Here is a 14,760-nt window from a genome sequence, read left to right on the forward strand (position 1 = left end):
CCCAACAAATTTTCACACTGTGCCCTCGCACAATTTCGGGGCTGGGTCATGTGGCTCCACCAGCAGGTCCACCGACCTGCGCACCTCCGCCACTGAAGCCGCCTCCCGAGCTTGCCTGCTCCTGCGATTACCTAACCGGGGAAGGCCCTCCCTGGCACTTACCCCCTCTATGCCCACCTTGGCATCGGGCAACCCGAGTCCTCTCCGGGGATCCTCGGGCCCCACTCAGAACTAACCTAACCGGCTCCCAGAGCCTACCTGCGGGCCTCACCTGGCCGAAAAACTACCAGTGGCGGAGTGCCTCAATAACTACACGCACCAATTAAGCCACACGCTCAGCCATTCCACAGTCTCATGCACCCTACAAAGCACTTCTTGCTACTACCCGCACCACAGGTGTCAATATCCATGCAAATTTACATATGCCCTCTACCTGGCTTTACACTACCCACCCCGGGCTTTCGCGAATGGGTTACACTTCCCCCCATTCAATCCTTCGCACCATGCATTCCGCACCTTTTATTCCACACCAATACTTTCACACACAATTACACAATTCCATCCACATTACTACACAACTCCATTTATTCTAAACACAATTCCTCAAACACACAGCATCATCTACCTAACTAATTTCCCCTACAACCCGTGCTTCCCCGTCGTCCCTTTAAACTAAGCACACCCTTTATCTTAACATCCACCTAAACTCTCGACGTCCCCTCTATAGTTCAGGTGTGACTACTTAATTATCTTGTCCCTAAAGTCGCTTTAGATCCACATCATTATCCTAGCCCTCCCTCGGCTAGCTTCGGTGCCCCATGGAGGCAACCATTGCTGGCCCCTCCATGTGCCTAACACTGCCATCACCCTAAACGAATGCTCATGCCCCCACCTGTGTGAGGAATGGTGACACTACCATTCCCCCACATGGGGTACACTACTCCCCCCAGTCCTCGAAACTACCAGCCCCTCTCTGTAGAGGTTCGTTGTCACAGCTCGGCCTCGAAGGGCCGAGCGATCCATGCGGGTGGTTGGTCGCCTGTATGTGGTGTCCGTCCGGCATTTTTGATCCATGGGGGGAGGGATTGATGGGCCCAGGTGCCGGGCTCCATCCCTGCGCGGGGCCTCGCGGTCCCACGCACGATGACCTAGCCGGCTACGGTCGGAGCACCTCACCCGACAGGGTGCATAGCTCCGAAAGCTCCTACCTCCCCTTCAACCTGGCCGACTGGCCTTGCCGCCATACGGCACCAACCATACAGTGCGGGGGCCGGAGGCACGAATTGTGCACGCCGGTCCTTGTGAGACCGACGCGGCACCGATCCCCTCCGGTCCCTGCGGCACACAACTCACCGGAGGCTCACGTACGCTACCAGTCCCACGACGTGCTACCCCGGTCGGTGCCGATGCATGAGCCGCGTCCTCACCATGCGCGACCCACTCCACACACACACCCAGGCGCACACGCGCCCCCCACACACTTTGCTATCGCACACTCCGGTGCACACGCTTCCCTCACACACTCCGGTGTGCACTCTCTTTCTACACACTCGGTCCTCGCACACTCCGGTGCACACTCGTCTCTCACACACTCCGTTGTACACTCCGGTGTACACTCCTCCCACACACACTCCGGTGTGTATTCTCCCTCATGCTCCAGTGCACACTCTTCCCATACACACTCTTCCCGTACACACTCCGGTGTGCACCACCCAGGAGCACACGCACCTTTCACACACTCCGTTGTGCACTCTTTTTGCTGCATCAGGGCCTGGGCAGCTCACCATCATATAATCCACTATGAATTCTTCATTGTACCAGAGGGTGCTTGAGGATAAATGAGTGGGGGGGGGGCGGGTGGGGGAGGGGAAGGGGGGAAGGGGAAGGGGGAGGGGGAGGGGAGGGGAAGGGGGGAAGAGGGGGAGGGGAAGGGGGGAAGGGGTGGGGTGGAGGGGAAGGGGGGAAGGGGTGGGGGGGAGGGGAAGGGGGAGGGGGAAAAGGGAGGGGGAAAAGGGAGGGGGAGGGGGAAAAGGGTGGGGGAGGGGGAAAGGGAGGGGAGGGGGAAAGGGAGGGAGAAGGGGAGGGGGTAGGGTGGTGGGGGAAGGGAGGAGGAGGGGAGGACGGAGGGGGGAGGGGGAAGGGGGAGGGAAGGGGAGGGCCAGTCAACAATGACGTTGCAGTTCTCATGGTCGGAGAGCAGCACAACAATCGCGACATCGTCCTGCATCTTCGCAACAGCACGAAGCGGATTCTGGAGACTCACCGATCCTGTGATGCCCTCCAGTACCGGCGTTGCCGGGCGGGGGAAGGGAGACCCGTACATTACACACATTACAACATTACACACACACAAACTGTGTTTTATGTTCAATGGTCTGGCGGCGGGGATGGAACATCACGTGATCGCTCTGAGCGAATCAGCGCGCTGCTCTGCCACCAGGTCAAATTCCGTGTATAATATTCCTCGCTGAAATGCGCTGAGGTAAATATGAATAAAAAATATGGATCTCGTCAAATATTTTTAGGTAGGCCATGTCCTTCCCAGGCTCAATGGCCATGTCTGTGCCAAATATCAAGTACGTGAGCCTCTCCGTTTAGGAGTCTATCGGTAACATTACACACACACAAACTGTGTTTTATGTTCAATGGTCTGGCGGCGGGAATGGAACATCACGTGATCGCTCTGAGCGAATCAGCGCGCTGCTCTGCCACCGCCTCAGATACCGTGTATAATATTCCTCACTGAAAAAAAATCTATGTGAAACATGATACTATCTATGCTAAATCATGATAATCATGCTAAATGCTAATCATGCTAAAATCTATGCTACTTGCTGTGAGTTTATGGCGGCAAGGAACATCACGTGATCGCTCTGAGCGAATCAGCGCGCTGCTCTGCCACCGCTTCAGATTCCGTGTATAATATTCCTCGCTGAAAAAAAATATGGATCTAAAGATGAAAGAAAAAAAAACCTATGTGGTGTGAATGGCAATGCTCCTCGCTGAAATGTGAAAAAAGGCAATCGCTTTTTGCTCTGAATTACGTGCGAACGCGTAACTGTGAGTTTATGGCGGCAAGGAACATCACGTGATCGCTCTGAGTGAATCAGCGCGCTGCTCTGCCACCGCCTCAGATTCCGTGCATAATATTCCTCGCTGAAATGCGCTGAGGTAAAAAACAAATTGTGAAATTTTTTTTTTAGGTCGGCCATGTTCTTTTCAGGCTCAATGGCCATGTCTATGCCAAATATCAAGCACCTGAGCCTCTCCGTTTAGGAGTCTATCGGTAACATTACACACACACAAACACACACACACACACACACACACACACACACACACACACACACACACACACACACAAACTGTGTTTTATATATATATATATATCTATAATTCCAGTAATCTCTCTGTGTGTGTGTGTGTGTGTGTGTGTGTGTGTGTGTGTGTGTGTGTGTGTGTGTGTGTGTGTGTGTGTGTGTGTGTGTGTGTGTGTGTATGTGTGTATGTCTGTGTGTTTGTCTGTGACCGCTGTTTCTCGACAACCACGGGTCCGATATACTTGAAACTTGCCAGGTATATTGCTGGGGACCCGAGGATGTGCCTTTTCAAGGTTTCATATTAATCGGACAAGTAGTTACCGAGCTATGTCCAAAAAACGATTCGACCAATCAGAGAGCAGCGAGTTATCACGTGTGCTGAACGTGGCGAACAGACTCTGCCTCGGACGGCACATTTGAGAGCGTATTCATTTATTTCACGTTGGCAAACTATGTTGCCGCTATGTTGGCGTTAAACTATGTTTTAAAACTAATTAAAACTAATTTGCGATTCTTTCGCTTTCCTGCGCGTTTGTGCACGCTATGGCGATTTCTTTACCAAACTCCGCAAGCCGTTCGCTTTGGACCAAACCATTTCATGTAAATAGAGGGGGGGGATTGTCACCGTACTCGCAAGCCGTTCGCTTTGGACCAAACCATTTCATGTAAATAGAGGGGGGGGGATATAATTTTAGATATAGATATAGTACGGGCATGCCCTAGTATAGATGATGTAAGGATGAACTGATTAGATTTTTGGGTCAAGAGGTCAAGGGTCATGTGAAGTAAAATTATGTTACCGTGCTAACTTGTGAACCAGTGATTGAATTTTGACCAAACTTGGTACAGGTCTATATGATGATGCCAAGATGTACTGATTATATTTCGGCATAAAGAGGACAGAAGTCAGTGTTTGTAACAGGTTTTCGCTACCGCGATAACTTAAGAACGCCTGAAGGGAACTAAGTCAAACTTTGTACAAGTATGTATAATGATGCAAAGATAAATGGATTCAATTATGGGGTCAAGATTCCTGCACTGGCCGACATTGGCGTGCAGAGCAGGAAGGAATCCTTCAAATATTCCTGCAGGACGCACAAAATGGACCGTTAGTCCGATTGACCTGAAATTTTCACCATAGGAGCGCTTCCTCCTCTCTAATTCTTTCAATGATGATTATGACGTCTTAGGTCACGTGGTCGGGCGCTATCTTGGAAAAACTTTGTACCACTATATCTCTGAAACCACTGCAAAGAAAAAAAAATATGACAGTGGGTCCTGAAGCTCACCTGGATCAGGAGCAACAGTCATTCAAACCCTGATATTTTTAATGCCGTGAACAAACTTTGCTACATCATGGGCGATGAAGGCTGTGATCAAGTTTCATTGAAATTGTGTGTGTAGTTTTGGAGATGAGAGCAAATACCTATTTTGGGGGGTCAAACAAATCTGTTCTGGTGAGGCCCTGCAATCTCTGATTACTCCTTCTTGTTTGTCATTTGTGCAGTTGGATGATTGAATGTTCTTTTTCTTAATCGAAACATCATGTAGTAATATTTGAACATTGGTCTTTTTAACTCTATAAACCGAAACATGACGAATGTTGCATTATTATGTTGAGGAAAAGTCTTCGAAAGCTATTTTTGGGAGATTGTTCAGGTGGTTCATTTTTAGACTTTCGCCTTTTTGGTGGAAGAAGGTGAGGCGGGTGAGGTGTTGTTTACGGGCCTTGCTTGACTCTGGTCGATCTCTGATGAAACGCGACAATTTAGACGTTGGATCTTAATGAGACAGAAAAGGAATGTTCAACTTTGCTGTGACTGATGGCTGACTGAGAGGGTTAGCAGAAGTGATAGTTGAGGAGACTGTGAGAATGCCATAGCTTTCGAAATGCATGTGTTGTTGTACCCGATTCTGGGTGTAATCTCATGAATATCACTCCTGTACCCCTGCGTGCCCGTACCTGTCAGTGTTTCGACAGGGAGACATCGGCACCAACTGGTATACCGTGCTCTCTGGCTCTCTGGATGTTAAGGTTTCGGCCACGGGAAGCCAACAGGTGATGCTCGATTCTTTCTTTCTGAATATTTTGTTTAAAGCCTTGAAAGCCATGATTTGGTTGCCATATGTTGATATAAATCTATGGGACATTCAACTATTTCATGAAACGTTGAAAATTTTAATATTTTGCTGTTTTTTTAATGCTCATGTCAAGGTTTGGAAAAAAAAGAGTGATGTTCCAGGGGGTTAATGTATTTACTGTACTCAGGTAAGGAACAGACGATAATTTGAAAAACATCATTTGTGAAAGTAGAAAAGGTCTATGTAAGAGAAGTTTGAGAGATGATATGTGAGGTGGGGTTTCGAGAAGTTTGAGAGATATGTGAGGTGGGGTTGAGAGAATTTCAGGAAAGTAAATACTTTGTACGTTGAGTTAATATCTTACAAATTTCAGCAACGTCCGTTTCCGCATTATTGAGATTCAACAGAAAAACCCTCGAATTCACGTTTGTGTGTTTGTCTGTCCGTTCGTCCACCCAAAATGTGTTGGCACTCATATCTCAAAGGCTATACATTGAAACTAGCTGAAAATTTGAATCTGGGTGCCGCAACATGGGACGGTGCCTTCCATCCATACTGCTAATTTGGGTGCCGCAAACAGACATGGTACCTTTCATGCATACTGCTAATCTGGGTGCCACAACCGATACGATGCCTTCCATCCATACTGCTAATTTGGGTGCCGCAACATGGGACGGTGCCTTCCATCCATACTGCTAATTTGGGTGCCGCAACATGGGACGGTGCCTTCCAACCATACTGCTAATTTTGGTGCCGCAAACGGACATGGTACCTTTCATGCATACTGCTAATCTGGGTGCCGCAACCGATACGATGCCTTCCATCCATACTGCTAATTTGTGTGCCGCAACCAGACACGGTGCCTTTCATCCATTCCACTAATTTGGGTGCTGTAACCAGACACCATGCCTTTCATTCAAGCCACTAATTTGGGTGCCGCAACCAGACACCATGCCTTTCACCCATGCCACTAATTTGGGTGCCGCAACCAGACACGGTGCCTTTCATCCATACTGCTAATTTGGGTGCCGCAACCGATATGATGCCTTCCACCCATACTGCTAATTTGTGTGCCGCATCCAGGCACGGTGCCTTACATCCATACTGCTAATTTGTGTGCCGCAACCAGACACAGTGCCTTTCATCCATGCCGCTAATATGGGTGCCACAACCAGACATGATGCCTTTCATCCATGCCACTAATTTGGGTGCTGCAACCAGACACGATGCCTTTCATCCATGCCGCTAATTTCGGTGCCGCAATCAGACGCGGTGCCTTTCATCCATACTGCTAATTTCGGTGCTGCAACCAGACACAGTGCCTTTCATCCATGCCGCTAATGTGGGTGCCGCAATCAGACACAGTGCCTTTCATCCATGCCACTAATTTGGGTGCTGTAACCAGACACCATGCCTTTCATCCATGCCACTAATTTGGGTGGCGCAACCAGACACGATGCCTTTCATCCATACCGCTAATTTTGGTGCCGCAACCAAACACGATGCATTTCATCCATGCCGCTAATTTGGGTGCCGCAACCTGACACCATGCCTTTCATCCATTCTGCTAATTTTGGTGCCGCAACCAGACACGGTGCCTTTCATCCATGCCGCTAATTTGTGTGCCGCAAGCTGACACAATGCCTTTCATCCATACTGCTAATTTGGGTGCGGCAACCAGACACGGTGGCTTTCATCCATACTGCTAATTTGGGTGCGGCAACCAGACACGGTGGCTTTCATCCATACTGCTAATTTGGGTGCGGCAACCAGACACGGTGGCTTTCATCCATACTGCTAATTTTGGTGCCTCAACCAGACACGGTGCCTTTCATCCATGCCGCTAATTTGTGTGCCGCAACCTGACACAATGCCTTTCATCCATACTGCTAATTTGGGTGCGGCAACCAGACACGCTGCCTTTCATCCATGCCGGTAATTTGGGTGCCGCAACCAGACACGATGCCTTTCATCCATGCCACTAATTTGTGTGCCGTAACCTGACACGATGCATTTCATCCATGCCGCTAATTTGGGTTCCGCAACCAGACACAGTGCCTGTCATCCATGCCGCTAATGTGGGTGCCGCAATCAGACGCGGTGCCTTTCATCCATACTGCTAATTTCGGTGCTGCAACCAGACACAGTGCCTTTCATCCATGCCGCTAATGTGGGTGCCGCAATCAGACACAGTGCCTTTCATCCATGCCACTAATTTGGGTGCTGTAACCAGACACCATGCCTTTCATCCATGCCACTAATTTGGGTGGCGCAACCAGACACGATGCCTTTCATCCATACCGCTAATTTTGGTGCCGCAACCAAACACGATGCATTTCATCCATGCCGCTAATTTGGGTGCCGCAACCTGACACCATGCCTTTCATCCATTCTGCTAATTTTGGTGCCGCAACCAGACACGGTGCCTTTCATCCATGCCGCTAATTTGTGTGCCGTAAGCTGACACAATGCCTTTCATCCATACTGCTAATTTGGGTGCGGCAACCAGACACGGTGGCTTTCATCCATACTGCTAATTTGGGTGCGGCAACCAGACACGGTGGCTTTCATCCATACTGCTAATTTGGGTGCGGCAACCAGACACGGTGGCTTTCATCCATACTGCTAATTTTGGTGCCTCAACCAGACACGGTGCCTTTCATCCATGCCGCTAATTTGTGTGCCGCAACCTGACACAATGCCTTTCATCCATACTGCTAATTTGGGTGCGGCAACCAGACACGCTGCCTTTCATCCATGCCGGTAATTTGGGTGCCGCAACCAGACACGATGCCTTTCATCCATGCCACTAATTTGTGTGCCGTAACCTGACACGATGCATTTCATCCATGCCGCTAATTTGGGTTCCGCAACCAGACACAGTGCCTGTCATCCATGCCGCTAATGTGGGTGCCGCAATCAGACGCGGTGCCTTTCATCCATACTGCTAATTTCGGTGCTGCAACCAGACACAGTGCCTTTCATCCATGCCGCTAATGTGGGTGCCGCAATCAGACACAGTGCCTTTCATCCATGCCACTAATTTGGGTGCTGTAACCAGACACCATGCCTTTCATCCATGCCACTAATTTGGGTGGCGCAACCAGACACGATGCCTTTCATCCATACCGCTAATTTTGGTGCCGCAACCAAACACGATGCATTTCATCCATGCCGCTAATTTGGGTGCCGCAACCTGACACCATGCCTTTCATCCATTCTGCTAATTTTGGTGCCGCAACCAGACACGGTGCCTTTCATCCATGCCGCTAATTTGTGTGCCGCAAGCTGACACAATGCCTTTCATCCATACTGCTAATTTGGGTGCGGCAACCAGACACGGTGGCTTTCATCCATACTGCTAATTTGGGTGCGGCAACCAGACACGGTGGCTTTCATCCATACTGCTAATTTGGGTGCGGCAACCAGACACGGTGGCTTTCATCCATACTGCTAATTTTGGTGCCTCAACCAGACACGGTGCCTTTCATCCATGCCGCTAATTTGTGTGCCGCAACCTGACACAATGCCTTTCATCCATACTGCTAATTTGGGTGCGGCAACCAGACACGCTGCCTTTCATCCATGCCGGTAATTTGGGTGCCGCAACCAGACACGATGCCTTTCATCCATGCCACTAATTTGTGTGCCGTAACCTGACACGATGCATTTCATCCATGCCGCTAATTTGGGTTCCGCAACCAGACACAGTGCCTGTCATCCATGCCGCTAATGTGGGTGCCGCCACCAGACACGATGCCTTTCATCAATGCCATTAATTTGGGTGCGGCAACCAGACACGCTGCCTTTCATCCATGCCGCTAATTTGGGTGCTGCAACCAGACACGGTGCCTTTCATCCATGCCGCTAATGTGGGTGCCGCAACCAGACACTGTGCCTTTCATCCATGCCGCTAATGTGGGTGCCACAACCAGACACGATGCCTTTCATCAATGCCATTAATTTGGGTGCGGCAACCAGACACGCTGCCTTTCATCCATGCCGCTAATTTGGGTGCTGCAACCTGACACGCTGCCTTTCATCCATGCCGCTAATTTCGGTGCCGCAACCAGACATGGTGCCTTTCATCCATGCCGCTAATTTCGGTGCCGCAAGCAGACACGGTGCCTTTCATCCATGCCACTAATTTGGGTGCCGCAACCAGACACGGTGCCTGTGGTGAAAATCAAGTCCACAAAACTCCAGAGTCATGAGCTTTATTCCGATCGAACTCCACACCATCTATTAAAAGAGTAATAATCTAACAAGTGAAAAAAAAAAAAATGCTAAATTAAAAAGGCAATGTAGGGATGACAAATTGCAGTCTAAAAAAGGTCCGAAACAAGATAGGGATGATGTTGGTTTAGTCTTTAGAGAGTAGCTAACAGTATTACCATCACATAACAATCCCTACATCACTGCCTCATTTACACTTCATAAGTTATTGCTTCAAGCTTCTACCAACACTCCACTGGTTACCATAGTACTTGATTACTCCTGTAGTATAGCCACATACTGAGACTGTACAAATTATCAGCCCAAGTACATTGTTTTAATATCAATACATGATCATCAACTTCTTACAAACTGCATGAACATCTCTAATAACAGCATTCCATTATTATCTCCATTTGTGATTGGTTACTCTAAGTTGATAAAAAAAGAAAAGTAGGAACGACAACTGAAGCTACAAGAAGTCCCTTAAATTATACAGGAGCTTCTTATACTTATGCAGAAATGAAATATAGGAGCTTCTAATACTTTTAGCTAGGCCTAGCCCTAGACAATAGTCTGGAGGCAGTGATGTAGGGATTGTTATGTGATGGCAATACTCTTAGCTACTCTCTAAACTAACATCATCCCTATCTTGTTCAGGACCTTTTTTAGACTGTAGTTTGTCATCCCTACATTGCCTTTTTAATTTAGCATAAATTTTTTTATTCACGTGTTTCTGTAATTTTTTACAATGTGGAATAACACAATGGTACGGTACTCAGAGGATACCCAATCTTGGAGCAAAAGTGTCAAGATATCTTTGTCAGCAAGGTCAAACACTGCACATGTTCCTATATTGTCTTACGTAACCCTGACTGTATCTTGCAACTCTGTATTTTTGCTCGTTTCTCAAAGAGTGATGTCTTCATCCAGCCTCAGGCCACACAGGGACCTGCACTGAGAAATGGCCAAAATAGTTACTGTGGATTTACAGTCGAGAGAACAACATCAAAGTGATCATGCTGCAGCCTGATGTATGATTGTATGTACATAGCCATATGCGTGACATTTTCATGCAAATTTTCGTCAACATGCATAGGGGAGTACCTTACCCAATCCATACTCTCGCTGTTGTACACATACACTGGGGTATTCAGCAAATGTGCGAGAGTAAGAATTTCGTTTTCTGTACCCCAAGTACCTACACTGTCCATACGAGAAGCTCTTATGTGGGCTTCAACACTGGACACACCAGTGGAAAGTATGAATGGCTCAATATCAGACGTGTGTGACAATTGCAGAACGCACAGCTCCGTGTTGTTTTTGCGAGCCAGTGATGGTATGTGCAAATGATCGAAACAAACAGTTCCCGTCGCCTTTGATTTTTTGGAAATCTCGGATGGTCTGGACATGTAAGAATCACATCTGGACCACCACAACTCATACGGTTGGACCTGATGAAAACGAGACCGAACATATTGCATGCTGAGCGCTGCCATTCCTCATTGATGGAATAGTACCTATGATCTGACCATTCCTGTATATTGGCTGTCTGGGAGTTACTGTTATTAACAGGTTTCTTCTTCTTGTCTGACTTTCCATCATTGACATTCTGCTGTGAATTGGTGCGTTTGTTTTTCCCAGGTTGGTTAGCACTTGAACTGCGAACCTCTTTAGTCGAGATGACCACATCATAATGACTGCCCGTGTGTCTCAGGTAGATGGACTTGGCTGCAATTCTGTCCACATTGTGGGGTCCATATTGGTTCCAGTTCCGTGGTACCACTGAGTAGGAAAACGCACGTTTTGGTCAAATGGGCAAAAGTGCAGTTTGAGATCCGTGCCCCAGGCAGACCTTTCCATCTTGCTTTGCTGGATGTACTCATCCATGCTTGAACAAGTGCTCAGTGACAGTCCCGAATAGCTTTTGATATGTCCCAGCATGCAGGGGAGTAGTGTATATATGTTGCTTCTGGGACACTCTCATTTTCCCATTGACTTACATGTTAATTTTCCTCTTAACCTCATTGCCCATTAACACCTCTATTTTTCCCACCCTAATCTTTCTGAACCTTTTGTCTATAGTACCTATCCTTAATGTTGTTCATTAGACCACTCAAACACTACAAATATTTGTTTTCCCTTATAGACCTATAATCCTTCTTCGACATATCATCTGACAGATTATCTTTGACCCACTCAAACATTGACCCATTCACTTACATGTTAATTTTCTTCTCACCTCTTTACGAACCTTTTAGCCTTTTGACACCTATCCTTAATGTTGTTCATTAGACCACTCAAACAATGATTCCCCCTTGGTCTTATGGTACTCTTACTATCAATGATCCAGAGTAGACCACTCAAACATTGATCCTACAAATATTTGTTTATGCGTGGGAAATAATTTAATTCTCTTGCCACTCCCTTCACCATCTAATATATTAACAAAAAAGATTTGAGTTTGGTTCTTTATTAAGATATTTTAACTGAGCTGAGATAAAATGATAAACCTCCCTCAATGTTCTTGTTTGAGCGCCTCCAGTGCCACATACCATTTTTAAATTAAAGTATATATTTTCCTGACAACCATCAAAGTTTTCCGTCCACTCAAAAATATTTCCATCTTTTTTTACCCAATTCACCGGTATTTAAATTAATTCTCTTATTTGTTTTGTAAATGTTTTTACCAGTTGTCTTTTCAATTATACCTATTTGGTATTTTTCACATTCGTTATGTTTACCATTTATATACCAAGGTTGATTACACCTCCACTCTTTAGTCTGGTTGGTACTTGGTTCTATCATTTATATAATAGTAAAAAGGCGGCGGTAGCCCGTTAAAATCCCTAACCCCCCTTTTTAACTTATCACTTATATACTTATATAACCATAAGGGAGACTATCAATTCCATTTTCTAAAATAAACCTCTGATCATCAAAAGCCCCCAAAGCTTTCTTATTCACCTCTTCTGAATATAATTTATGTTTATAACTTCTTCTTCCATTAATCTTTCTAAACTCTTCTTTCTTTGTTGTTAAACAGTTATAATAATCCTTAAAGTTTATTGTTTCTTTAATGACATTTTTCTTTACACCTTTTAACTTATTATCAGTCTTTTCAACGTTATTCACAATGTATTTATAAGCATAAGCCTTAGACCTCAATCCCACAAATTCACTCATGACATTTCCTCCTAATTCATCCTTAAACTTTCCAATCACCTTTTTATTTTTAGAAGAGAACAACTCACTCTCTGGACTGTAATTACTAGTGTCATAGATATTAATGTCCTTTTTCATGTCTGAATAAACATCATCAGTATTAATTTGCAAAATAAAACTATCTGTATCCATATAAAGTAGATTAACATCATTTTGATATTTCTTCCTCAAGTTATTATAAAAGTAATCATACATTTATGACTTTGATAAATCAAGAATTGATGTTCCAATATAAATAGGTTTGTCCATTTCAATACTCTCTTTAATCAAATGGATCGCACAAAAGTTCTCAGTAAAGACCTCAGCTCTAGTAAAACTCGGTCTATTAATTAATTTTGATGCTTGTTTCCAAGATGTTGATAGTCTGATATTTTGTCTTTTCCTCACATTCTCCATGGTCTTACCAAAGACCGCATTATTCATCAATTTATAAAAGTCTTTCTCAAAATCTGTTTTTGACTCTGTTCTTCTTTGTGTATTAAAATCAATGTACTCCTTTAGCCAATGACTTTGATTGAACTTTAGAACCCTATGGATCTTCTCTACTCTTAGACCTTTTGATAAATATTGTCGCAAATTTCTTTGGTGTAGAACATAATTTTTCTTGTTATATAATGTAGTAAGTAATTTTTCTGTTGATTCACCTATATGAAATGATTGTTGATAATCACTTAACCACTCCTTCTTTGGACTTTCCTTTTCACAAGCAAATGGGAGATCTTTGTGTAGGTTATGAAGTACCTCTGGATATTTCAAATCGACCTCAAAATAATAACCAACCTTTGAATCATCCAATTCTTTTTGTGTAGAGATACATACATCTTGTAAAACCTTTTTGTAATCTTTTTCCTTTACCCATCTAAGTTTTCCATAAGGAAGAGCCTGAGACATTGCCCAGCCATACAGGTTGTTCACATCATAATACATCAAGTAGGAGCTCTCTACCGATGGATCATAATTTGGAATGTACTTGTTATTTGCTTTAGCATATCTCTTTGAACAGACTTGTGAAATTCCTCCTCTTTGCCTTTTCAATCATCAAAAGCATATCAACATCGGTTATCAAATCCAAATCTTGTTTTGTCATTTTCAACATCGCACTCCAGGCCAATCCAGGTGCTGTGTAGTAGTGAGCAGGATCCAATCCGTATCCAGTGCGACAAACAGATCTAAAGGCTTCAAATACATCGGCCAATAAAAGCACATCAGTTTTGAGATACAAATCGTGATACTCGCCAAGATTCTTGATGTTATATTTTTCCCAAACATTTTTTGCGTGTACATAATCTTTATCAGATATATGACTGTTGTTTAATTTGTTATAGAAATTTTCTTTTAAAGGAAGTTGTGTTTCATTGAATCTCTCAAATGAGTCCATATAGTCATAGGGGTAAATTCCCTTTTGTGTTAGAAAATCTTTATCTAAAAAATACTCTGAAAGACATGGAAACTCTTTTAGATTTTGAACCAAGTTAGCCAATGGACTTGCCATGAATTTAAATGTATCAAGAAATCTGATATGAGTAATAGGAGATGTGTGAATTGTTTTTGTGAATGAAATGTATTTCTGATCCGTGTTTGGAATTGCTGAGATACTTCCAGAAGTCTTTGAGAGTTCCTTGATAAATAGATGTGTATCATAATGAGCGTTGTTATGAAGAAAAACAGGAATGAAAGAGGGGAGTTGATAATTAATATTACAACTTTGATGAGCCGGACCTCTATATTTACCAGTGAGATGACAATGGTCTCTAACCTTTAGACCTTCACCAATTTTCTTCTCACAAATATGACAGGCAACCTTTGGCTGTCTAAATTCACTTTTTTCTTTACTTGTTAAGGACATTGATTTGTTGGTTTCTCTCATTATCTTGGTTAATCGGACACAGTCTTTTTCTAGTCGTTTCACAAACTCCTC

The 14,760-nt window shown here is 44.9% G+C and overlaps 1 protein-coding gene across 2 annotated transcripts in view; it reads left to right on the forward strand.

Moving 5' to 3' along the window:
- The window catches only part of LOC137430984 (rap guanine nucleotide exchange factor 4), a 265,011-nt gene that overhangs the window by 71,384 nt on the left and 178,867 nt on the right, over positions 1 to 14,760 (forward strand). For both annotated transcript variants that reach the window (XM_078781282.1, XM_078781283.1), the window contains exon 3: positions 5,291 to 5,379. In XM_078781282.1, coding sequence (XP_078637408.1) covers positions 5,291 to 5,379 — 89 coding nt within the window. The remainder of the gene's footprint in view (positions 1 to 5,290; positions 5,380 to 14,760) is intronic.

This window comes from Myxine glutinosa, chromosome 7, assembly GCF_964187855.1.
Source record: "Myxine glutinosa chromosome 7, kmMyxGlut1.1, whole genome shotgun sequence".
Lineage (NCBI taxonomy): Eukaryota > Metazoa > Chordata > Myxini > Myxiniformes > Myxinidae > Myxine > Myxine glutinosa.